General features: G+C 40.9%; 1 protein-coding gene across 2 annotated transcripts; it reads left to right on the forward strand.

Annotated features, from left to right (window-relative positions):
- The first annotated feature begins 440 nt into the window (after positions 1-440).
- Positions 441-19,362, forward strand: GPR174 (G protein-coupled receptor 174). 2 transcript variants are annotated; one of them, XM_050965134.1, is made up of 2 exons: positions 441-614; positions 15,250-19,362. In XM_050965134.1, exon 2 carries the CDS (start codon positions 15,874-15,876, stop codon positions 16,855-16,857), a length of 984 nt encoding a protein of 327 aa, XP_050821091.1. In that variant the 5' UTR covers positions 441-614; positions 15,250-15,873; the 3' UTR covers positions 16,858-19,362. The 2 variants fall into 2 exon arrangements, with proteins under 2 accessions (XP_050821091.1, XP_050821092.1); XM_050965135.1 differs by lacking the exon at positions 441-614 and adding an exon at positions 15,026-15,130.
- The last annotated feature ends 6,436 nt before the right edge of the window (positions 19,363-25,798 follow it).

A 25,798-nucleotide genomic window follows, 5' to 3' on the forward strand; every position in this document is an offset into this window, starting at 1 on the left:
TGAAACTCAGCACCTATTTCAGCTAATTCAAACCCTGGTGTAGCCATTAGCTTACAGCCATTAAACTGTGCCAGCAGGTACTTGTGGGGGATTTATTGTTAGAGCGAGGAGGAGCAGCGAACATTAGAGATAATATGGATCTACAAATCTATGTGGTTCACCAGGATGTGTCAATATGCCCTGAATTCACAATTAAAAAATGATGTTCTCTGTTACTATAAAATCAGATCGTGAACTATCAACTACCTGATTGGAAGACAAAACAATGTCATATAAATAGAAATGGTCACTTTTCCTTCCCTCTTTTAAAGTGTAAATATTGCATGCATTTTGAACCATAGTGTCTCATCATTCGTGTGCTGCCCACTGGAAAAAGGAAATGTAAAATGTGCAGACTGCAAGTCGCTCTCGGATGTTATTCTGAAGCAGTGACAGCTCTCTACTAGCATTTCTGAGCTAAGATCTACTCTGAAAGCTCTCGGCAGTTGCACTTTTGGTTTATATATCAAACAGAGAGTGGAAACTGTTGTGTATGATCAGTAAAGTCAGTTTCTGAGTGAGTGTCGTATCAAAAGCTTTCAAAGTTAAACAGAAACCAGGAGAAACTGCAAAAGGTAGGACTGTTATTTTTGGGGGGAGCTAATTAGTAATCTTTGCTGTACTTTTTTTTTAAGAAGTTTAAAATGTACCAGTTATGCAGTATAAAACCAAGTTGTATTGTTATTTCACTCACGTGGCAATGATAGGATGGAATGAAAGACTCATATTCAGAATGGAAGATAGGCTAGAGAATTTTCAAAAAAATAGGAAGATTCATGGAGGGCATATAGAAATACTAGGTGATTGTAGTGCTGATGGAATTAAGGTAAAGGAGTAGCATGAAAACTCTGGAGGGAAGCTATTTTTTTCTGTTTATTTGACGGGTGGATTTCTTCCAATGTATATGAAATGATTTGTAGATCAGAGTCATGCAGCTTTAGAAGATTTTACATAATTTTTAGCTGTAAAATTTCAAACCAGATTTTCTACTTCTGTGATGTGGCTATCAAGAAAGAAACAATATTGAAAAAGGAACAATTATAGTTTTTTTTTCTCATTCTTGTAAGCTCCATAGCTGAAATCAATAAGATTTCTAGAATTTTACTGACATGTCATTTTGTAAAAAAGAACATTTAGATATTTAGAGGGAAATATGGAACAACCTCAACAAATCTGTTAGTATCTCAAGTACCTGTTATACATATGCCTATAGATCTCACTTAAATGTAAGTAGATGTATTTGTTTAATGGATTTTTATTGATGGAGCTCATCCTTTTACAAGACAATGCCCAGTATAACATGTTAACTCCAGGTAAAAGAAGAGTTCCTTTCTATTCCATTCCCACTTTTCCAGTTATTTCTAATACATTTTTTGCTTCATTTTTACCCCTTGTATCCTTCCAAGTGCTCAGATACCATGATGCTGTATAAGAATGTAGATAGATGGCTTTACACTGTGCTGAGCACAACGGTGTCTGAAACAAAAGTCTAGGTATCGTTAAGCACATGGCAGAACTCACAATGGAGAATGTAAACAGAAGAGTCTGGCTAAAACGCACATGGTTTTAATGCTAGCTGTAATTCACCTTTAACCAGCTTTTAAAAATGATACCGTAATAAAAAGAAGAGGGACGTGTTGGTTAGCTGAGAATGGACTTTGTCTTTTTTACTCATGTAACAAGGGTGAAAAATAACTAAGAATTAAAATGCAAAGTATTATATTTCAAATGGAATTAAACCAAGATATTGCACCATTTTTGCCTGAGTACTCTGGGAATTTATTAAGCCAAAATTCCCTTCACCCCCTCCTCACCACACCATTGACTCATACACTCTTAAACAGGTCAGTTTGTCAGTCTCTCTTTGAGTGGGTAGGGAAAGCACCAATAGCAGAACTTTGGGAAAGCGACAGTAACTGTTTTGGGTTCAAACATCTATCATTACTGTAACAGTGGCTTTGAAAGCTTGTCTGAGCATGCTACCACCCCTTAGTTCTTTGTGAGCACTAGGCTGAGCTGTGCAACTCAACACTTGTTAGTTATTACAGTTTTCCTCCATGCTTTTCTTATAAAGCTGCAAATAAATTTGCTTTCAATGCAAGTTTTGCCTGAGTAAGGATGTCAGGTTTAGGCCCATAGCCTTGGTATTGGGATAGCACAGACTATTGCAGTATGAGCTTCCCTGCTGCTCTGCCAATGAACCCTAATCCCAGCCTGCAACACCCCCTAAAAATCCAGTTATGAGCTGATTTATTTCTGTCGAGCAGAAGTTGTCAGTTATGCTGAACTCTACAGTGATATCTTAACATGCACAAATGGTGGCTAGGAAACCACCACCATCACTTTCACTTAGGCTTAGGTCCACAGTCCAAGTGGGCGCAGTGCATGGGTTGGGTTTGGAAGGCAGGGAAAGTAGAATTCACCCCACATGGCTTGGAGCAACAGTAGAGTTGCTCTGTGATAGCTTCTGCAGCCCAGTGAGTAGAATAGGGTGCCCAAATGTCTAAAATAGCCTCTGTGGATCCTTATGTAGCGCCTCCAGAGCAGAGGATTGGAGAATCCGTACAGTGGTAGATTTCCTCAAACACCTCAAACATGGCTTCCTTGTAGGGGTCCTGTCCAGTGTTGCCTGGTTTGCAACTAGCCCATCAAAGATACCAGTGAAAATGGCTCCTCACATTAGAACATACGAATGGCCATAGTGAGGCCTGGTCTATGCTACTGCTTAAATTGACGTAAGTTATGTCATTCAGGGGTGTAAAAAAAAGTAATGTACATCAGCTTAACACGGCTATGTTGGCGGGAGATGCTCTCCTGTCGACATAGCTTCTGTCTCTCGTGGAGGTGGATTAATTACATCAACAAGAGAGCACCCTCCCATTGACTTATTGGGTCTTCACCAGACCTGCTAAATTGACGCCACTGCATCAATTGCAGCAGCACTGATTTAACACAGTAGTGAAGATGAGCCCTGAGTCAGTCCAATGGCCCATCTAGCCCAGTATCCTGTCTCTGACAGTGGCTAGTGCCAGGTGCTTATGGCAGTTGGAAGTTTAGGGACACCAGGATCATGGGGTTGCATTGCTGATCATCTTGGCTAATAGCCTTTGAAGGACCTTTCCTCCATGAATTTATCTAATTCCTTTTTTAACACAATTATAGTTTTGGCCTTCACAACATCCCAACAAGTTCCACAGGTGGACTGTGTGTTGTGTGAAGAACTTCATTTTTTTTTAAACCTTCAACCTATTAATTTCATTGAGTGACCCCTAGTTCTTGTGTTATGTCAAGGAGTAAATAACACTTTCTTATTGATTTTCTCCACGCCATTCATGGCTTTAGAGACCTTTATCATATCTGCCCTTAGTTGTCTCTTTTCTAAGCTGAACAGTCCCAGTGTTTTTAATGTCTCCTAATATGGATGGCGTTACTTACCTCTAACCATTTTCATTGCCCTTCTCTGCAATGAAATTCTAATATACCTTTTTTCAGATGGGGTGGCCAGAACTGCACTCAGTATTCAAAGGTTGGGCATATCGTGGATTTATATAGTGGCATTATGTTATTTTGTTTTATTATCTATCCCTTTCCTAATGGTTCCTAACATTTTGTTAACTTTTTTGACTGCTGCTGCACATTGAGCTGATGTTTCAGAGAACTATTCATGAGGACTCCAAGATCTCTTTCTTGAGTGGCAACAGCTAATTTAGCCTCCTCATAGCCATGGGAAGGGTTCTGGATTTGCCCCTTAGTGCATTGATCAAATCATATTTGTGGAATAGAGTTGATTACTATTCATGATAATATTTCAATTGTTATTTTAAAAGAGAAATTCCCTCTTTGCTGAGTGGGTAAATAATTCAACGTATCTATTATTGGTATCATCATTAGACAGTCATATTTTCCTCCTAACTTATGCAGTGGTCCATGCACAACCTGCAAGCTGAAGTTCAAGTTTTGGCAAAAACAAACTAGCCAACTTGTTTAGCAGGGATCACCTACAACCATTGAGACGTGCTTGGAGTTTCAGGTCTATTCCTTAAAAGTGCTTGAATACTCCAAATGAAACTTGAGCAGGTGCATCTCCACTCTCCAGCCTCTATTTTCATAAGAAACCAGAGGGTTTCGCTAGTTCTGTCCTCATAAAATCCTAGAATACTTCTCTCAATAGGCCCGGTGACTATCCTTATTTCAGGTGCTTTCTGGGGTGAGCCCCAGACAGATTCTCCAACCACATAATGTCAGTTGAAATTCTCCCTCTTCCTGGGATCATGAAGGGTGACAAGCTGGATCATTCTTCTCATAAGTAGACTTCGGGGCACTGGCAAGGTAGACCTCCTCCTCTCTTCAGGTATCTTTCCTGTTCCCCATTCAGGAAGAGTGAAGACTGGGAAATGCTTTCTGATCTTGCTGCTGCCTTTTAACTACTCACTTGCTGCATGTCAGCACTGAGAAATCTCACAATGCCCTACACTATAATTATTGTTCCTTAGCTGTAAAGTACAGGTAATCTGCTTGGCATAGCACAAGGTGCAAATAAAGATGGTCCCAGCCCCAAGGAATTTACACAATCCCAGTTTGTAGTGGAGTTTAATATGATGCACTCTGAATATCAGAGGAGACAACAGCATGGCTGGACTCTATTCCTGCAATTGAATGGAGATAGTAGGGATAGGCAGGATCCCTGCTATTACTAACAACAGTAGTGTCTACAGCCCCCAGCTGAGATCAGGTTCTCATTGAACCAGGCACGGTACCTACGGATAGTAAAAGACATTCAGTCTGTGTGATGTCCGAATGAATAAGGGGAAGAGGCAAGCCAAACAAACACTCACTGATCACTCCACAAGGGGAGGGGATGAGTTTGTTGCCATCCCAAAGAAGAGAGCCAAAGTGTATCCCTACACCAGGAGTCACTTACTTGTAAATAGAGGTGTCCTGGGGCTCTGGTTGGGAGTAGGGAGGTTTTGTTGAAGGAAAGAACTTCCCAGACAAATTTAATCCTGCAGGCTCAGCCGGCGTCATGAATATTTACTCTATAGTTAAATTGGTGATGCCTTGATTATTAATAAAAAACAATAGCCTCCATTTATAGGGCACCTTTACTATCACATCGCCTTTCCATAGTCACGCCCCACTGAAGTCCAGTCACTTCATGAGTAAACATAGCAGCTGCTTAAAAGCAAAGAGCAACACTATACAACAGTTCAGGTCAGGAATGGAAGGAGAATGCTGTATCCAAATAAAGGGGGAAGACATTTAGGTAGCAGAATACAATTATTTAAGCTGCAGTTGGTTCAAGACAGCAGGGCTAACAGTCCTTCTCAGAGAAAGTTTAATGACGGCACCTAGGCAGGACCTTCATATTAGTCTCATTGAAAAGATGGTGTTGCAAACACCACAATACATCCAAGTGCTGACCAGGCACAATAGTTTCAATCTTGATTCAGAAATGGGTGCTAAATACAGAATCATAAACATCACTTTGATTAGAATCTAGAGACCTCCCTTCTAAACACTGACTCAGCTCAGCATTGCTTAATTTGTCAGATAGGATCACAGCACCATGTGGGATGGGTAACTGCTGTGAGTCTCACACTAGCTTTGCAACTGTCTTCTGGCATTTTTAGTTGTACTTTTTCCTCCCAGCTTTTGCCTCTTTCAAAACATCTACATGTTTTGAGTTATGACAGTGGTTTTCAATCTTTCTTCGTTTGCAGACCCCTAAAAAATTTTGAGTGGAGATGCAAGCCCCTTTGGAAATCTTAGACATAGTCTGTGGACCCCTAGAGGTCCAGAGACCACGGGTTGAAAACCACTGTGTTAAGACATTTATGCCCCAGCCACCATAGCCTGCAAGAGGAAGTATAAGTTTGAAGCCCACTGGATAGGTGTGTTCAAAATGTGCTGTATCACCTACCTGATTTACTTGATAACCGAAATGCAGTAAACTGGTGGGGGAGGAGGATATGGAGGGAAACTAATAACATTAGCTAGTCTCAGGCATAATGTAAGGAAGCATTGAGATACCATAATGATAATGTCCATAAGAGGATGGATTGAGGAATAAATGGATTAGATAGAAACTTCTTCATGAAGTTATGCCAATTCTCCAAAATCCTGAAGTGTAAAATCATGGCTATTCCACTGCATGTCCTCTGAAGCAGACATCACTGACCATATTGAATCATGCACTAGATCAATGGGTTTTCAAACTTTTTTAGGTTGCATATCCTTTTCCAAATGTACTCTACCACCTACCTCCAGCTAAGATAGGCAGAGGTGGGGGGGGCGGCACACATGAGGCCATGTCCTCCCTCAGATTTCTGCCTTCTCTTCAGCAACAGCTTCTGGGGGTTTTCACACTGTGGGAGCAGCCCCCCTTAGGGGACACGGAGGAATGTTCATGAGGGCAAGTGGCAACACCAGGCAGTTCAGGCCAGCCCCGCATGGTAGGGCTCGGGGTGGGGGAGCACCCACCTCCATCCCCTCTCTCCACCCAGGATTGAGGGGGGGCACAACCAAAATTGTAACTCAAAGGGGTTGGGGGGGGTAAAGCTCAAAAAGTTTGAAAGGAATTGATGAATTGCACAGCAGAAAGGAAATGCACACCAATGTGGCTGCAGTTTTAATTGAAAGGAGATTGCCAAGTCTTACTGAATAAAATAAGTTGTCCTCCATTACAGGATTTTTCTCATATACCCCCTGGTGAAAGTTCGCATATCCCAGTTTGAAAACCACTCACTATATCAACTGGAAAAAAATGTGAACGTCAGTCTCTCATCTTGTTCCATAATCTGCAGCTAAAACAAACAGGACATTAAGACATATCTGCTTTTGCACATATTGGGCCAGACCCATTATGTAGCTTGCAAGGGGTTATGTTTTAACTTTTAGCCTGCAAATGGCAGTCAGTCAGGATCTATTTTACTTCCTGCCCTCCCCAAAGAACTCCCATTGGCCACAGTGCATGAAGCGAGCAACTATGGAGTCAGACCCTTGTCCAAGTGATAACTGTGTATCTGAATTTATAGTAGAGTGGTACATTTACAGCTAATAGCAAGTTCCATAGCAAAGAAATGCCAGTTTTCCACCAATATGGAAGCGTGATCAGTACCATTCTTGCTATTCATTATAATTGGAATGCTGATTAAAAGAGAAAGAGGAGTTAAGATTTACAAAATTTAAACTCACTTCCATCCCCCACTGGTGATTTCACCTCAGGTTCACAACTTGGTGTATATTAAAAAGCAGACTCATGAATTATTAAGCTTTGATTATTGATGCATGAGGAAACAGATTTAAATTCTAAGTTAGTCACAAAAAACACAACACATTCCTGTCTCTCATCTTCCAGCAAGGTCAAAGCAGTGTGGGCTAATATGTATTTGGCAACTTGACATATTAGAGCAACAGCAAAAACTCTGGCTGTATGGACAAACAGTCACAAGAGTTTTGGGGCTCAGGGTTCAAATACAGTATAATGCCCTCAACATGATATAATATTAAAAGTATCGTCTGTATATTCTAGCAGTAAGAAAACACATAACTTTGGTTTTCACATACTGTTTCAGGGTAACAGTTAGACCCTAGCTGTTTACAGCAAAGAGAAGTATGTTAGGTGCTGAAGATACCTAGCAAAACCCTGATGGCCACTTCTGAGAGAAACCTTTTTTGGGGCTAAAGCAGGGGAAATCTCAGAGAGGTTATCTCCTCATGGAGATTTCTCCTCAGTTAGTCTGTCAGAGGATGCAGTTTGTCTTCTGCTCCCACAGAACAAGAGAAAACTGTTTGGAAGAGCAAAATATTTCTTCTCAACTGACATTTTTATAAAGACAACAGCCCTGGGTAATTATCAGGCTGAACTTTATTAATATTACAGTAGGGCCTAGACACTGCAAAAACATGTTGAAAGAGGCAATTCCTGGCCAGAAGAGCTTATAAAAATAGGAAGCCATAACCCTCCCCCAAATTTAAGAGTTATCACCCCACCCCCTCTATCTTGTCACCCCCAGTTGTCATCATAGGAAAGAGAAGTCTAGGTACATGACATTGTTAGTATTATAATATATTATATATTATAATAATAGCATTCATAGGAAAGTTATTTTTGCTCATTGCTATTCTCCATATTCTCCTTTATGGACTCCATAAGAGAAATAGGAGAAACAGAAGGGTATTACAGTCAGCAGTCACCCCATGGCCACCACCCAAAGAGTAGGTCAGTAATAAGCAACTAAATGTTGTGTACAATATCTGATTAAAACTCTATCCACATTTTCTTTTCAACGCTACTTTATATTATGTTACAGCACGTACATTAACTTTACATCTAGCATGGTGTGTGTACAGGAGAGGGGGTGGGAATTTGCTGTTGGTATAGACCAGCAACAAGTTACTACTACACTCCCCAGAAGCAAGGCGGACACTTGGGAGGGAGTTGTGACTCAAGGAGTTTCTCTGAGGTAAAATGCCTCCTTGAGCAACTTCTGGGTGATGCATCTTATAGACCACTTCTTGCTCAGGGCTGTACTTAATGGCATGAGTTAGCAGGGGTGCCATTTCAAATTTTCGTCGTGGTGGGGGCAACTTTAACCATGATTCCAGGGGCTACTTAGGCACCTGAAAACTCTAGATTGTTTGCAAATAACAACTTAGAAATTAGAAGACAGGAGCACTGTATTTAATTCCTATGTAAAGAAAGAAAAATATATACAAACACCAATTAAAGCCATATTTTAAATGTATATGTGAGTTTAGAACAATCAGGAGATAATACAATCCCAAGACTTGACGTATCAGTTTTGGAGCCTTAACACATATCAGAAATATAAGTTTGATACTTTGTACGCTATCTTTAGTAGAGAGAAATAAAAAGAAATAAAATCTGCTTAAAATCTGCTTACTTTCTCTGACATATAGTGTTACTGCCATTATCTACCGCCCCCACTCCTGAGTCAGAGGCACAAGTGCAGACAGTCTGCCTGTCCCCCCACCCCACCTCTAGCATCGAGCAAGCTCTCCCAAAGACCTGCCAGCTATGGATCCGCTTCCCAAAGAAGGGGAGACTGGAGTTGGGCTGCCGGAGAGTGGTGGCTGCTGGCTCGGCACCCATCTCTGGGATGAGGGGGCTAAAGCAAGTGGTGGGGTGGCTATAACCCCTACAATACTGCCCCCCAGCGCCACTCCTGGACCTGGTTGCATATCACTGCAGTGCTCTGCCTGGATCTGGGTCATGCGCCATGAGCAGACCTCTGGTATGAAACTCAGGGGGGAGGGGGGAGCAGGTGTTCTTCCCACCATCCCTAAACAGCAGCCCTGCGAGCTAACCCAACCATAGAATCATAAAATATCAGGGTTGGAAGGAACCTCAGGAGGTCATCTAGTCCAAACCCCTGCTCAAAGCAGGAACAATCCCCAACTATATCATCCCAGCCAGGGCTTTGTCAAGCCTGACCTTAAAACCTCCCTAGGTAACGTACCCCATTCCAGAATGCTTTGTCTCATTTCTAGATCCACCAAACCCTGGTTCTGCAATCCTTACTCATGTGAGAAGTCATTATGGACTAGATCCTGCCCCAATTCTCATACTGATCAGTACCTTACTCCATGAGTTGTCCCTTTGAATTCACTCACATGTATAAAGACTGATAAATTTACCAATTCTGTTACAGGATTTGAATGTAAAAGTTACAGTGGGCCACGATCCTTAGCTGATGAAAATTAGCAATGTTTCATTGAAGCCAGTTACTGTTTACACCAGCTGAGGATCTGGCCCAGTAGATTTAAGAGCCCATTTTCTGCTTGAAGAAAAGACTGATGCAGGAAGCACCATCCACCCTACTATTTTGAGGCTCCAGATTTGATTTTAAATATCAAAGTCAAAACACTCATTCTGGTTTGCTATCTACAATGAATAGAAATGACTTGTATAAATAACCCCATTTGCTTCCCCTTGTCTTAACCTCTATCTGTTGTTATACTGTGAGCTACAAGGGCAGAGACTGTCCCTTCTTGAAATGATAGAAAATGCCTAGTGCAGGGGTCAGCAACCTTTGGCACACAGCCCATCAGGGAAATCCACTGGTGGGCCTGGATGGTTTATTTACCTGCAGCATCTGCAGGTTTGGCTGATTGCAGCTCCCACTGGCCGTAATTCACCATTCTAGGCCAGTGGGGGCTGTGGGAAGAGGTGTGGGCTGAGGCATGTGCTGGCCTCCACTTCCCGCAGCCCCCCACTGGCCTGGAACAGCAAACCGCGGCCAGTGGGAGCTGCGATTGGCCAAATCTGTGGACGCTGCAGGTAAACAAACCCATCCTGGCCCGCCAACAGATTTCCCTGATGGGCCGCGTGCCAAAGGTTGCTGATCCCTGGCCTAGTGCATTGTGGGCACTATCTTAAACCAACAATGAATATATAGAATTACAATACTGTATGGAAGATGCTATTAATGCCCTTTTTATTAAGTATAAAAGATAAGTCTCTGTGTTGTGCCTGCCAAAATCTGACCTGTCAATATAAAAATATTACCACTTAAACAGGAGAAACAAAACAGAAAAAAAGGAAGTAACTTATGGTTTATAGTTAGACATAGAAAGTCTTTGTAATACCATAAACTGAAGGTAAACAAGCATGCAGAACATGTGAAACATGATTTCCTCTTTTAGCAACTTGTTGGGTTTTATATTGTATTTTTGACTAAAATGCTGTACATTTTTGTTTGGAATTTTCCAGTTGCAGTTTCTCACTTTGCTTGTAATTTTTCCTCTAGCAAAAGTTGTCATTCTTCTCATGGGGTGACTCAGAAGATCACAAGCATCGATATCTATAGCTATATATGGAATCCCTTCAGTGAAAGCATAATTTAAAAAAAAAATTGAATGCTTGAGTTTTCTATATTTCTACAGTATCTCCTGAAGCTTCTCAATGCACAGGGAGAGGGACACACTGCTACAGCCCTTCAGGCTAAGATTTTCAGGAGAGCCAAAGGGAGTTTCATTCCCAAATCCTATTGAACATCTTTGGGAGTTGGGTGCACAACTCCCGTAGGCCTTTTTGAAATATCCTAACCTTAAGGGGTAAAGCATTCTTTCCCTGTGCACTAGGCCAGTTCTGCTAGCTGGTGCCTAGCAGGTGGAGCCATTGTTCCAGCTAGTCTCTATTTTTCTTCACTTTTCTTTTTGGGTTACTGTAGGAAAACAGGTTTGTAAATGGGGAGCAGTTTGTGAACTTTCCTGAGTGCAAGGACAGCAATTCTATTTAGCTGTATGCAAGCTGTGCAAGGAGAGGGAGACTCCTTACTTTTCCCCCTGTCATTGTGTGCCTGTTTAAGGACTAAGCAGAATCTAGCCTTTGAGGTTACGATGCCTTTGATGAATTATGTAATGTTAGGTAATGTCTATTATTTAGTGCAAGTGTAATGACATTGTGTTAGTAATGGAATTTAGGGAAATATTTCAAGAGGAGTAAATATAGAGTGAATGATGGTGACATTTACACAATAAACCAGAGTGGGAAAAACACTGAGGCTATTTAAGTCAGGTACTGGTTCATTTAGAGAAGCTTCACCATCCATTTTACCAAAGTTGTTTGTGTGAATGCGCAACATGTGTGGCTTGTGTAAGTTGCACTGCATTGCACTACCTCCTCATTTGCATATGGACCATTGATGTAGGGCCAATCTATCTTGCCTTACACATCTAGGTAGTCCTAGTGTAGTAATGTGAGTAAGATTTAACCTTACTGGCTGGAATCAATCTTGCTGGGAACCACCATGCAAGAAAGGGTTTATAAAAAAAAACGCACCACGGAGAGATTTTTAAAAAATGAAGCTATTTTAGGCCCTGAGCCTGCAAACACTTATACACATGCTTAACTTTACTCACATGAGCAGTCCTATTGAAGTCCATGGGACTACTCACGTAAATAAAAGTTAAGCACACATAAGTGCAGATTTGGGACCTTAGTATCCAGACAGTGATTAAATCATTTCAATATCACAAATTCAGAACTTTAAAATGAATTCAGTGCTACATGTTAGAGAAAAATCAGGTTAGTGTGAAGAGGGAAAAATAAACCTTAGGCTGGCCTGTGCAGCTATTTATCAGCCTTCTTTGTTCAGTCATCAGAGTGCCTAATTCTAGAATGATAAAGTAGGTGAGGTAATATCTTTTATTGGACCAACTTCTAGTGGTGAAAGAGAGAAGTGTTCAAACTACACAGAGCTCTTCCTCAGGTCTAGAATGACAACACTGAATCTGTTACCTAACACACAGAGGAACTGAGATTAATACATGTGGTATCAGGTAATGGTTTAATTGACCTTGTTCGATATGCCCCAGTCTCACAAACATTTACACGTCTGAGTAATTTAACACATTGGGTAGTTCGATTGAACTCAATGGGCTATTCAGGCGCACATTTGAAGGGTAAAGGCCTTATTTTATTTCTTGAGCATTGTCATCTAATGCTACTGTTGTGCTCAGGAAAGCAGGCAAAGACACTGGGTGGGAAGCTCAGACATAGGATATTTAATTGGAGTTCTACAATAATAAGAAGGGGGGGGGGCCTTTCCCAGGCACCCCAACACCCATTACAAAAACAAAAAGTAAACTACACAGAAGCTTATCCTGGAATAGGAGTTGAGGGCAAACAACTAGTTTTAAGAGAGAGATGGACAAATTTATGAGTGCGATTGTATGAGAAGATTGTTTGTGATGGTAGGGGCCAGAGCTCAACAGCCTAGAGGCTCATGTCTAGTTTACATCTTATGTTCCTAAAGCTCTCATGCTTCAGCGTTTCAGCTGGCCACTAGTAGGGACCAAGAAATGAATTTTTTCCCCATTTTTTCAAATTTCCTTCCTCTGAGCATCAGGGACAGCCATGGCTGGAAATGGGTCACTGGGCAGGGTAGGCCAGGGCCCTGAGATGGCACTGAGCAGTCTCTCTCTCTCAGGTGCTTGGCTGGCTGGTTTTTGCTGACATGCTTGGGGTGTAGCTTGCCTCACTGCCATATATAGGGTTGGAAAGGAATTTCCCCCAATTCAGATTGGCAGGGACCTTGGGGATTTTCTGCCTTTGCAGTGTGTGGGTGGGGGTCACTTGTCAGAGCTAAATGAAATACATCTCATTGAATCATTTCCCTGCAATTGCAGGGCCCTTGAGCACCAGTGCACCTGAGTTCTTCCTATTCTCTGCCTGTGGCACATATTAGTGTAGTCTCCTGTGGGTGTCATTTACTTTGCTCTTATTTCGGTTGTTGAGGTTAGTGTGCAGGTGCTGGGGGGTGTTAGTGGCCTGTGATACACAGGAGGCCAGACTAGATGGTCATTTCTGGCCTTAAACTCTATGACTATCATTCCCCTGGCCCATAATACTGAACTCACTCCAAAACACAACATTTTCCCCGCCCCACAGATCAAATTCTCTTCAAATGGCATCCTCCACAACAGACGGCACAAACAGACATGCCTTGCAGAGTGCTTTTAAGGCAAACAACCTAGGCTATGCTGTACCACACAAGAAGGAAATTCATCTCAGAGCTGTCAGCCCACTCCTCACAGGGAACATTCTCCCACCAGTCCTTTCTCTTGTAAGTCACAGATGCTCTAGTTTGAGTGCCTCTGCTGATTGCAGCTGCCATGGTACGGCTCAAGAGGAGAGGTGGTTTCTCATGTAGGAAGGTCCCAAGACATTTGGGGTGCTGTAGACTGGACTTATCATATGTTAACAGTATATTCAAGATGCTTTCAGCTGCTTGGTTTGTCATTTGCAGGAGCCTTTACCTCAACAAAATACTGGCTGTTTGTGATAGATCTTTTTGTGAGATGTTTCATCTATTAGCAAAAAGGCCACATTTTCATAAACTTTAGTATCAGCACCTTCTTGTGAGAAGGTAGGTTGGATATGCAAGATATTATAGTGATATCAACTGTGAGGAAAAGCAAACATGTAGCCACTCTTTTACTTTCAGTTTCAAGGGGAAACCTGTTAACTGGCTGCTGAAGTAACCGATGGAACATTAGTGGAAGAACTTTTCTCAAAAATTATGTTCACAGAACACAAAATAGCATTTTTCTCTAGAATGGAGTTTGGCTAGGAGGAAAGGCTGCGATTTTGTGAGCTGAAATTCTGGTTTAGCATAATGGCATTTGCACTGACGGAAAGGTCACATTTTCAGATTAATATATCAGCCTTATTTACATGAGAAACAGATTCTTTTCTTCAATGTGGCAGTAGCCAGAGACCTTAGAGGTTTGCAGCACATATGAACTGTAATTATATGGTTTCAATCAGATAAGAAAAGAAAAGAAAGTGCCCCTTCTTTTGGGTAAATATCAAAAATTCCTTCTGTGGATGACTTTTATGAAAAGTTTCTTAAATTTTGGACATTTCTGGCAGCTTAGTTTATTTTATCATTACAAAATTATGGAAAGAAATTTAAGTAAAAATATTTTGTTTTAGGTACCAAATTCAACACTGGTGCAACTCTACTGACTTCAGTGGTGTTACAGTAGGGATGTATTTGGATCAATGTGGTTATTAACATAAGGGAGGACATAGGCACTTCTTGAAGGGCTCATTACTTTATTAGTCATGCAACACACTAGACTCCATTGCAGATTCCCAGGCATGACTCCCAGGGATGACTACTTGGCATAGGAACTATCCAATCTACCTACCTAATCAGTATCTAGGGACACATAGTGATGCAAGGTACAAAGGCCCCTTGTCAGGATGTCTGCTGCCCCCAACAGATGTAACTAGGCATAAGAAGGTGCTTCCTGTTAAGCAGATACCTCAGTTAATGGGAGAAAATTTGATAAAATCACTTAGTTATTAGCAAATAACGATGTACTAGGGTCAGAGAGGAGTTCTGCTTAAAGATGCATAACACTGGATTAAATGATGCAGGTGTAGTGATTAGACTGTTCTATATTTTCTTCTTATTCTGCAGTGGCGTTGCTCTCACTTTCAAAGGATGACAAAGGACTTGATTTTTTGAAGTGCTGAGCACTCACTGATCTTGATGAAGACAATGGGAACTGTGGTGCTCAGCATCTTAAAAAGCAGGCCCATCTTGGATAAAAAGTAAGTTTCTTCCAAGATTTCATAAACACACTTTCGATAGATAGATAGATAGATATTTCAAAAAAGCATACTCCTATATGGCATTATATTAGTCAGTAATTTTCCTTGTTTTCTTTCAGCTGCAGGTCTGCATCTGTTTTGACATTTGGGGGCTGAGAAAAGTGGCTGTGAAATACTTCCAGATGGATGATTTTGAGGATTCTATTGCACATGTATTTATTACTGAGAGCACCACATAGTGAATGCTCCTTATTCCTACCTGTACCCTGTCTTCATGCTGAGCTTCATTTTATCAGCACCACAAGCAATTATATTCAAGAGGCATTTGAGAAAGAACGTGACCAGTGTCATATGTGACTTACTCACCACAGGACAAAGTTTCTTCCAAAATCAGAATAGATGACATAGAAACTGAAACCTACGTAAAAGTGAAGCCCAAAGGAAATGTCATTTGTAGTTTTTACCTCAGGACAATCTGGTCAGCAAGAAGCTTTAGAGGAATAATGTTATGCAGCCTTGCAAGCAATAATCTTACTTAGATGAACACAAAGTAAACAAGATACTGTGAAGATCAAAATAATGCTGTACAAGAAAGCAAGGGGATGCAAAAGAACAAGACAAGTAAATGTTAAGTTTGCAGCTTCTCCAGTATTTTTTAATTGTTACCTATCTAGGAAATTTGACGATAGCTGGAAATTCCATTGGTAACATAAACTTCTCATTAGAGTTCACATCTGTGCTAAATGAAAATAAACATGACGACGGACAGCTCTACCTGTTACAACGATACCGACGTTAGGCATTACTACACAATTACATACACTTTGATTCTGGTCCCTGGATTAATAGGGAATGTTTTAGCTCTGTGGGTCTTTTATGGCTACATGAAAGAAACTAAAAGGGCTGTGATATTTATGATCAATCTAGCCATTGCTGACTTAGCACAAGTTTTATCCCTGCCTCTAAGGATTTTCTACTACTTGTCTGGAACATGGCACTTCGGAGACGGTCTCTGTATATTTTGTTTCTATCTTAAGTATGTAAATATGTATGCAAGCATCTACTTCTTGGTTTGCATCAGTGTAAGACGATTTTTGTTTCTTATGCACCCCTTCAAGTTCAGTGACTGCAAACGTATATATGATGTGTACATCAGTATCGCCGGGTGGATTGTAGTCTGCATTGGCTGTTTGCCTTTTCCTCTTCTAAGATTTAATTCTAGTGAGATGAATAACAGTGATAGGTGCTTTGCAGATCTTCCCATAAAGGACATTGACCTCTCCAACTCCATTGTGATGATGACCATAGGTGAGCTGATTGGATTTGTAACTCCTCTGCTGATAATTCTGTATTGCTCATGGAAGACTATCCTATCATTAAAAGAAAAGAACTCCATTTCCCATGACTTTGGAGAGAAAAAAAAGGCTTTAAAGATGATCCTCACCTGTGCTGTGGTATTTCTGATTTGTTTTGCACCTTATCATATCAGTTTTCCTTTAGATTTCCTTGTTAAATCAAGACGGATACACAACCAACATGCCCGAAATGTGATTTCAATATTTCATGCAGTGGCTTTGTGTCTTGCCAGTTTGAATTCCTGTGTAGACCCAGTCATATACTACTTCACTACAGATGAGTTCAGAAGACGACTTTCAAGACAAGATTTGCAAGACAGTATTCAGTTACACAACAGAGGTTATGTGAAAAAGCATTCCAGAACTGTGTAGTAAGGTAAAGTGGTGGAATATTAATATTGCACTTTCTGAAATGATTAAAAGGATGTTCAACATCATAGTCATGTGGCCCAGCATATTGGGGAAAATTCTGAAACCCTTTCTCAGGCAAACATCTGTTGATTTCAATGAGCACTGGACTGATTAAAAAACACAAAGGACTTGAGGATTTGACCTTTTCTTGCAAACTTTTTGTGAATATTAAATTTAAACAACATGTTATGTATATTATAAAAAAAGAATTGATATAGTACCCAATCCAGAACTAGCCAAGCCAGAATAAAATAGTTTTGTTCATGTGAAACTGATGAGTGTGAGGTTGGGATTTCACTTGTTGAATGGATGTAAGGGCCAGGACATTAATTCTGCATTCGGCTATTGCTGTGTATAGAACAGGGAGCATGAAGGATGTCACCTGCCACTACCCTCCTATATCAGCTTTCAGCCACGGGATACACAATATACATTGTCCCCCTGGTCACAGCCACAACGTGTTCACTTCTATAACTCTGCAATGCTTTGCAGAGGCCCTCAGGAGAGATCTCATGTATGTCCACACGCCCTTCTGAGAAAATTCTCTGCTCCTTTGGCCAACAGTGCAAAAGAAATGCATCATCTGCATCTTAACTGAGAAGGCTCAGTATTTGGCTCATGGTTAGGAGGCCGCTAATCCCCCAAACTACACCTAGGTTAGACAAGCGTGGTAGGGCCCCCACCAGCAAAAACCAATTGGCTACAACGCACAAATAGACCTAGCTGAGGAGAAGCCACACAGTACAGTTTTGGTGGATTATGTAAAGAGGAGAAAGTAATATGTTGGAGGCATGGCCTGTGAGGCCCTGTGTAGTGCAAATTTGGTGCAGATTAGGTGCAACAGTCTACATCCAGTACCCATCTCCATACCTTTCTGTAATATCTGCTACCCTGCCACATGCTGGTGACTGCTGGACAGAGTTGAGCATGGCCCAGCAAAGCTCTTTGATTTGGATTTTGCTATGTGGCCTGGATTTGACCCTAAAATGAGAAGCATTTGGCAAGATATTCTTTATTTTTGTGATGAACACTGGATTCAGAAACTTCGTCAAAACTTTTAATTGAGTAAAACTTTCTTCATGTTGAGCCAATCCCTGATGTTGTTGGGCTCTTTATTCAGACAATATTCCCTTTGATTTAAGAGAATTTTCACTAAATAAGGACTTCCAGATTTGGCCCCTTACTAAAACAGTAATGATTAGTTAATTTGTATAGAGGGCCAAGAGTCTGCTTAATGCAATACTAACCATATGGAGAGGAAGAGGAAGTTCTTGCCTCAACAAGTTTATAATTTAAATATTAATTAACATCTACTCAAAAATATGAGGCAATCATGTTATATATTCCATCGCCTTGGCTCTAAGATATGGTTGGGTTAATCTATTAAGAAAAAACTAAGGCCTGACTTGTAATTTTGCTCTTTCTATAATCAAAAGTACTAAAATGTCCAGAAAGCTTCCCCCCTCCCCGCCCCACTGTCTGTTTCTGGCTCAGAGATGGAAATGCCAAAATATTACGAGAAAGATTTCACTGCTAATTTTGCAGACTTTAGTAAACTTCCAGTAAAAGGCTTCACACTTGAGGATATTTATACCAAACCAAATGTCAAACAAATCTTTTAAGGCTCACCCCTTGCTGAAGGTGCGGTGTGAAATGATTTCTTACTTACAACTGACTTTTTGTGACTATAATATCTACCTTCTGTGTCGTCAGCCATATTGCAGGTGCATTTTCCAAAATGTTCAATGGGAGTCCAGGTTTACGAGCCCACTGTTCATTTCATGATTGATTTGAGAAGATGCTCTCTGGAATTCTAAAAATGCCAAACTCTAGCCAAGTGAAAACCAATGAAAGCTTCATCTCTGACTTCAAAAGGGCTAAGATATGGCCAGAAGAGTCTAAACTCTCTGAATTTTGTTGGTTTACATTTTGTTATTAAAAGTAAACTACTTTAAATGAAAGTGTTAATTTAATGCAGATTAATGTAACTAGAAGCAAAGATATTATATAATAGCCTTGAACAGATTCTTACAATGATGGGTCAACCCTGTTTTTTGTTTTGTTCAAGCAATTTATTTAATACTAAATATCAAAACCCTGGGACTGCTGTTTGAACTTAATCCTGCATTTCACTGGCGCCCTTCTGTGAAATTTATTTTGTAGGAAAATATTTTTTTAAAATGTTAAAAATACTGTGAAAATGTAGAGTTTTAATTTAATGAAAATGTAGTTTTGCTAGATAGGGACATAATTTATAAAATGTTTACTTTTCTTTGAACTGATTGATGTGTAAGGACATATGGCTTAGTTTATACACACACGCAATAATCCCTTTGTACATGCATAAGCATGAGTAAATGTGCCTGTGTTTGTATTTGTGTGAGTATATAATGCTAGACAGGGTATTTTATGGAAATTGTAACTTGTCATTAGAAATGGATATGCATATTCCTGACTGTATATAATTAAAATAAAAATTCCAATTTTTATAAAGTAGCTCATCTCCAAATTTATGCAACCTCCTCCGTCACCTGTTCACCCTGCTATCAAAACCAACTCCAGGAGATTGAATCTTGCTGGTGACACCTGCCTGTTAATGGCACTATAAAGAAAACTCTGCTCAGTAGGGACCAAATAGCTCGGTAGAGAGCAAAGACCCACTTTCTCTGGTCAGTCATCACAGAAGGCACTGGTTACTAGAGCTGATTTGTCAAAGTCATTTTCATCCCAAGGGTCCCAAAAAGGGATGATTTCCATTTATTCAAACAAATATTTTCATTTTCAATTTTTTTGTTGGAATTTTGGGGGGTTTGTTTTCTTTCCTCATATTCTTATTTCTTTTTTCTCCTTTCACCAGTTTTTCTTTTTGTCACTAGTGGAAAAAAAGTTGGGGGGAGAGAAAGTAGAAAGTTAGAAATAAAAAAGTGAAAGGGGAGAAAAAAAAGACAGAAAATTGACAAAAATCATTTTTCCAGTTTTGTTAAAAAATAATTGTGCGTGTGTGTGTGAGAAAGAAATCATTTTCCAGTTTTGTTAAAAATAATTGTTTTTGAGAGAGAGAGGGAGAGAGATTTCACCAGATCTATTGATTAATCGCACTAGGCCACATCTATTCCTCCTCTTTCTCTACTGACTTTGCTAATGTAAGCCCAATAATGAGCTGGGCCCACTGCTTATTTCAAACTAGTAACTCGCCACTCCACCACCTCCTTCATGTTTCCCCCTGAGCCCCAAAAGGAGTTTGATATCTTCTTTCAAATGTTGCTAAGATACAAGTCTCCATTATTGCCTCCAGCCCTACGTGCAGCTTTCACACTCTTGCATCAAATCCATCCAGGATCTTATATGATCTCCTCACAGGGCCGTCTTGCAACTTCAGTTGGCATGTCTGCCTCTTTACTTATTTTAGGATTTAGCACATGGAGAAGCATAATTCTTTTACATACCTTGGACAAAATGTAGCAAGTGAGCACAATTCCATTGAAGCTAATGAAGCAGTTAGATTGCCAGTCAGTCTGATATCTAAGAACTGTTAAGACACATGGTGAGATAAACACACAGGACCAAATTCTAACAGCCACACAGAACCCTGTGATCATTACATACTTAAGTGCACTGTGCCAGTAATCCATGCTCTGTCTATCCATCTGTGTTTCATTATCACACCCAGCATAGCTTACAAAAAGTGAGTGCCACTTGCTTGGTTCTCCGTTTGGTAAGGAAGCCCAAAATGAGGCCTTGTTCATCAAAACATCAGTTAGTCTTGGAAAACCTTCTCAGTGAGTTTCAGATCAATTTTGAGCAAACCAGGGCTAATGTATAGCTTTGTATCAAAACTCTGAATAATTTTCCATTTGCAGAAAGTTTCACTTTGAGGTTTTAAATAAGCCAAAAACTAAAACAAGACTCTAGGACACACACACATACAAAACCAAACCAAAACAAAGCTTCACATGAACCGCTGTCAACCACAACTGACAAATTTCACATGAAGTCCATAAATATGGGCTTGCTATAGCTATACTCTTCTATGAAGATTTCTGCGTGTTTTTAAATGAAGGATTTTCCATACAATTCTATGAACGCGCAAGCGATGAGGCCCTGCAAGGAGCATAATGCAGGGTTTAAATCCCCCCCACCCTCCAATCATAGATGGAAGTGAGGGATGGACCTTAGCAGGTCTTAGGAATCCCTGAAAATCTCCACGCCCCCTTCATCAACTTTGGATTAATACTTTGTGGGCCATGTAATGTGGTGAGCAGAATTCTGGCCAAGTAGAAAAGTGGGAGCAGATCTATGCTGTTCTTAACTAACCAGAAGATCCACTGCTGAGGAAGGTATAGTGCTTGCCTTCACTGGGACAGAGTGCACTGCCCTAAGACTCTGTGGTGGGTTTCTGGCATAACACGGTAGTACCTGGCCAGGTCTAGCATTTATAGACCTTTTCTTTCTGCAACTGACACAGAAATTGATGTTAAAGGCAGGGGCGGCTCCAGGCCCCAGCATGCCAAGCGCGTGCTTGGGGCGTCATGCCATGGGGGGCGCTCTGCCGGTCGCCAGGAGGGCGGCAGGCAGGGCTCTGGTGGACCTCCTGCAGGCACGCCTGCGGAGGGTCTGCTGGTCCTGCAGCTTCAGTGGAGCTTGGGGCGCGAAATGTCTAGAGCCGCCCCTGGTTAAGGGTGATTTCATTTAAAACAACCCCCAATGAAAACATGATCTCTAGCTAGAGGGAATCTTATTATTTGCTGTACAGGCCACAAAAATAATATAATCTCTATGGGCAGGGCCCATGATTTAAATGGGAGACCTATAGAAGACAGAGAGCCTTGGGAAATCTAGAGGAGTGAAGGACATAGCTCATGACTTATATCAGAGACACACAGAGACTGTACCCTGCATAGCAACTGAATTCTTTTTTTTTTCCATTTAAATTTCTCTCTCTCTCATATTCTGCATATGTTTTCCCTTTTGCACGCTCTTCGTGGCCAGATCCAGTCCTGCTCCATTAAATCGGAGGTACTAGTCATCAGAGTAAGGGCTCACTGGATCACACCCAGAATCTTTCAGGGTCTGCCTATCCTAGACTGTTGGTAACATCAGTTCAGCTCCATCATGGTCAGCAATGTTGGGATCCACAGTGCAGACGAGTTGCTGGCTCCTCCCACTGTGTTATAGAACCATGTCAAATAGAGAGATCTGATCTGAGCAGGATTAGATGACACTGTGCTTAAAATGGCAGCAGAAGCACTACATTGTGACTCCCAGTATTGCTGACTCCAGTGAAGTTGGACTATTGTTAGTAGAAGTGGGATATTTTTAGAAAACTTCCCTCTTACTGATAGGCGCTAAGAGTGAGAAAAGTGCCCATCAGAAATTCACACCCCACTTCTAAATACAATCTGTGTTCACCTATTGACTCCAAAGGAAAACATGTTGAAGTAAGTTGCACAGCTCAACTGATCTACTATAAAATATATTGAAATCATATTTCTGTTCATTCTAATAGCATCCACTTACATTTTTTCTGAGAAATGTCTCTAGACATGGTAGATTGAGCTAGTTTAATTTCCCGGTGTACAAGGGATAGAATGGTTTCCCAATTTTGGATGATGAAGATGGAAGTACTTTTGTATAACAAGCTGTCTGCCTGCTGAACTATTGTCTTGCAAAATGTTTATCTCTGTATGTTCCTTTTGTGTTGAATTGTTTAGTGAAAGAGATTGAAAGAAAAAAAAAGGAGGAAAAAAGCAAAAGAATCAATCATTTAATTACACTCAAGTAAAGAATACTCTACTGATCTGGGTGTGAACGTCCCTGCTCAGGGTCATACTAGCATTTCTGAGATACCAAACAATTCTAGTGGGTCACTTTCATCAGACTGTCTATTGGCTCTTATGATAAAATACTACAGTAATTTAATTTTGTAGCCCTGCCATAATTCTTGACAGTGTGACTACTGCATCTTCCAACTGGGGAACTCATGGCACTTTACAGAATTATTAATTAGCAACACGCTTATGAAAAGGATTATCCCTGTATTAGAGAAGGGGAAACTGAGGTACAGAGGGGTTAAAGTCAATTTTTCCAAAGTGGACCTCTGATTTGAGTTGCCTCTATTTTGGGGTGTCCAGTTTTAGACACACAAGCCTAGATTTTCAAAGGTGCTGAGCACTCACAATTCCAACAGAAACCAGTGGGATATGCAGGTGCTCAGAATTCTGAAAAGGTAAAGCTAGGCACTTACCATTCAAGGGATTCAAAAAAATAGGGGCCAGTTTAGAAAATGTGGCGATAAGTGACATGCCCAAAGATCCTCTGTGAGTCAGTGACACATGTGGGAATGTCATTGCACAGGGTCAGGGTGAGGAGGAATGTGCCATAGGGCACTCCACATTTCCATGCCCACCACCAGATCAAACCACTGATCCCTTTTCTCTGAAAGGGGAATGTAACATTTGGCTTTAGTAAAATAAATCTACTCTCAGTTCCAGGTTGAGAATTAAAAAAGGAGAGTGGTATGAAAAATCTACACTGCTAACTTTTCGCCTCTAGAAAATAATGTGGGTGAGAAAATAGCAATGTGGTTTATTCATTTTAGTATTAAAATAACGGTTTCTTTTTACAGGAAAAAAGAGCGTGATATGTTCAGTATACAACTCGAGTTGATTTCACAAGAGAGATAAGTGTTGCCTCTTTCCTCCCCTGAGCATAGTACTGAAGGGGTTTTCTTTGGGTAGATTCTACCTGTGCATATTGCAGAAATGAAAATTCTTCTGAAATGAGAAAACCATTTCTCCTCAAACATTTCCAAGCACATTCTCAATCTACAAAAGGATGAAAAACAGTGAACCTGCCTCTGGTTCCCTAATCATGTCTCACAATTTAGATGATTTCCAGTATGGCCCGATCAAACATCAATACCACGCCAACAAAAAGAGCCCAGTGCTAGAGCTGCCCTGTGCGTGGAACACCTAAGATTCTAATGGGCTAAAAAATCATAAATCTTTGTTCTTGTTCCTTCCAATTCTCTTTTATCCATCACCCACGTCAGCAGTAACTTCTGGTTGTGTTCATGGCAAAAGGAAAAAAGGCTGATTGTGCTGAATTAAAAAGGTGCTTTGCATCTGACAAAAATAATCTAATCATGCCAGTTACAAGTGACATTTTCAGACTTTCTCAGAAGACATGCATGTGTGCACACACACAAATTAACTGTCATTGTGTGTGATTTTTTTTTAACATATTACTATGATCAGCATTAAGGAGAGGAGTAGTGTTTGAGGCTACCTGTGCTTTAGATAACCTCAAACTCAAATAACCTTGGGCTGAGATTTTCAAAGCCATCTGGATTAGGCATGTATTTTACATTAGAATTAATGGAGGATGTGTGTTCAAACCCCTTACATAGCTTTGAAAATCTCAGGGCTTTCAAGCTGCATTTAGGCTTCAACACAGTCATGTGCAAACAGACCATGGTGTTGCTGTATCCCCCAGGGTCTTGCTAAGCAAGAAAGCTTTGAGCATTTAAAAAAAACAAACAAACAACGAGGAGTCCTTGTGGCATCTAAGGGCTGGTCCAGACTAGGGGAGGAAAATCTATCTTAGATACGCAACTTCAGCTACGTGAATAACGTAGCTGAAGTCGAATATCTAAGATCGAATTACTCACCCGTCCAGACAGCACGGGATCGATGTCCGTGGCTCTCCGTGTCAATTCCGGAACTCCATTGGGGTTGATGGAGTTCCGGAATCGATATAAGCGCGCTCGGGGATCGATATATCGCGTCTAGATGAGACGCGATATATCGATCCCCGAGCAATCGATTTTAACCCGCCGATACGGCGGGTGGTCTGGACGTGGGCTTAGAGACTAACATTTATTTGGGCATAAGCTTTCATGGACTATAACCCACTTCATCAGATGCATGGAGTGGAAAATTCAGTAGGCAAGTATAAATATACAGCACATGAAAAGATGGGAATTGCCTTACCAAATGGGAGGTCAGTGCTAATGAGGCCAATTCAGTCATGGTGGATGTAGCCCATTCCCAACAGCTGACAAGAAGGTATGAGTGTCAATGGAGGGAAAATTATTTTTGTAGTGATCCAGCCACTCCCAGTCTTTATTCAGGCCTAATTTGATGGTGTCAAATTTGCAAATTAATTCCAGTTCTGCAGTTTCTAGTTGAAGTCTGTTTTTGAAGTTTTTTTGTTGAAGAATGGCCACTTTTAGGTCTGTTATTGAGTGTCCAGTGAGATTGAAGTGCTCTCCTACTGGTTGTTGAATGTTATAATTCTTGATGTCTGATTTGTGTCCATTTATTCTTTTCCACAGAGACTGTCCATTTTGGACAATGTATATGGCAGAGGGGCATTGCTGGCATGTGATGGCATATATCACATTGGTAGATGTGCAGGTGAACGAGTCCTGGATGGTGTGGCTAATGTGGTTAGGTCCTATGATGGTGTCCCTTGAATAGATACATGTACAGGGTTTGTAGCAGGGTTTGGTTCCTGGGTTAGTGTTTTTGTTGTGTGGTGTGTAGTTGCTGGTGAGCATTTGCTTCAGGTTTGGGAGCTGTCTGTAAGTGAGGACAGGCCTGTCTCCCAAGGTCTGTGAGAGTGAGGGATTGTCCTTCAGGATAGGTTGTAGATCCTTGATGATGCACTGGAGAGGTTTTAGTTGGGGGCTGAAGGTGACGGCTAGTGGCATTCGGTTACTTTCATTGTTGGGCCTGTCCTGTAGTAGGTGACTTATGGGTACCCTTCTGGCTCTGTCAATCTGTTTCTTCACCTCCCCAAATGGGTATTGTAGTTTTAAGAACACTATGCTAGAATAATTTTTTTTAGTCTCTAAGGTACCACAAGGACTCGTTCGTTTTGATGATACAGACTTGAGCAT

Source organism: Gopherus flavomarginatus, chromosome 8 (genome assembly GCF_025201925.1).
Source record: "Gopherus flavomarginatus isolate rGopFla2 chromosome 8, rGopFla2.mat.asm, whole genome shotgun sequence".
Taxonomy (NCBI): Eukaryota; Metazoa; Chordata; order Testudines; family Testudinidae; genus Gopherus; species Gopherus flavomarginatus.

Bases quoted from the DNA above. Each gene is read 5' to 3' on its own strand.
- GPR174 (XM_050965134.1), top strand. From the start codon at position 15,874: ATGAAAATAAACATGACGACGGACAGCTCTACCTGTTACAACGATACC.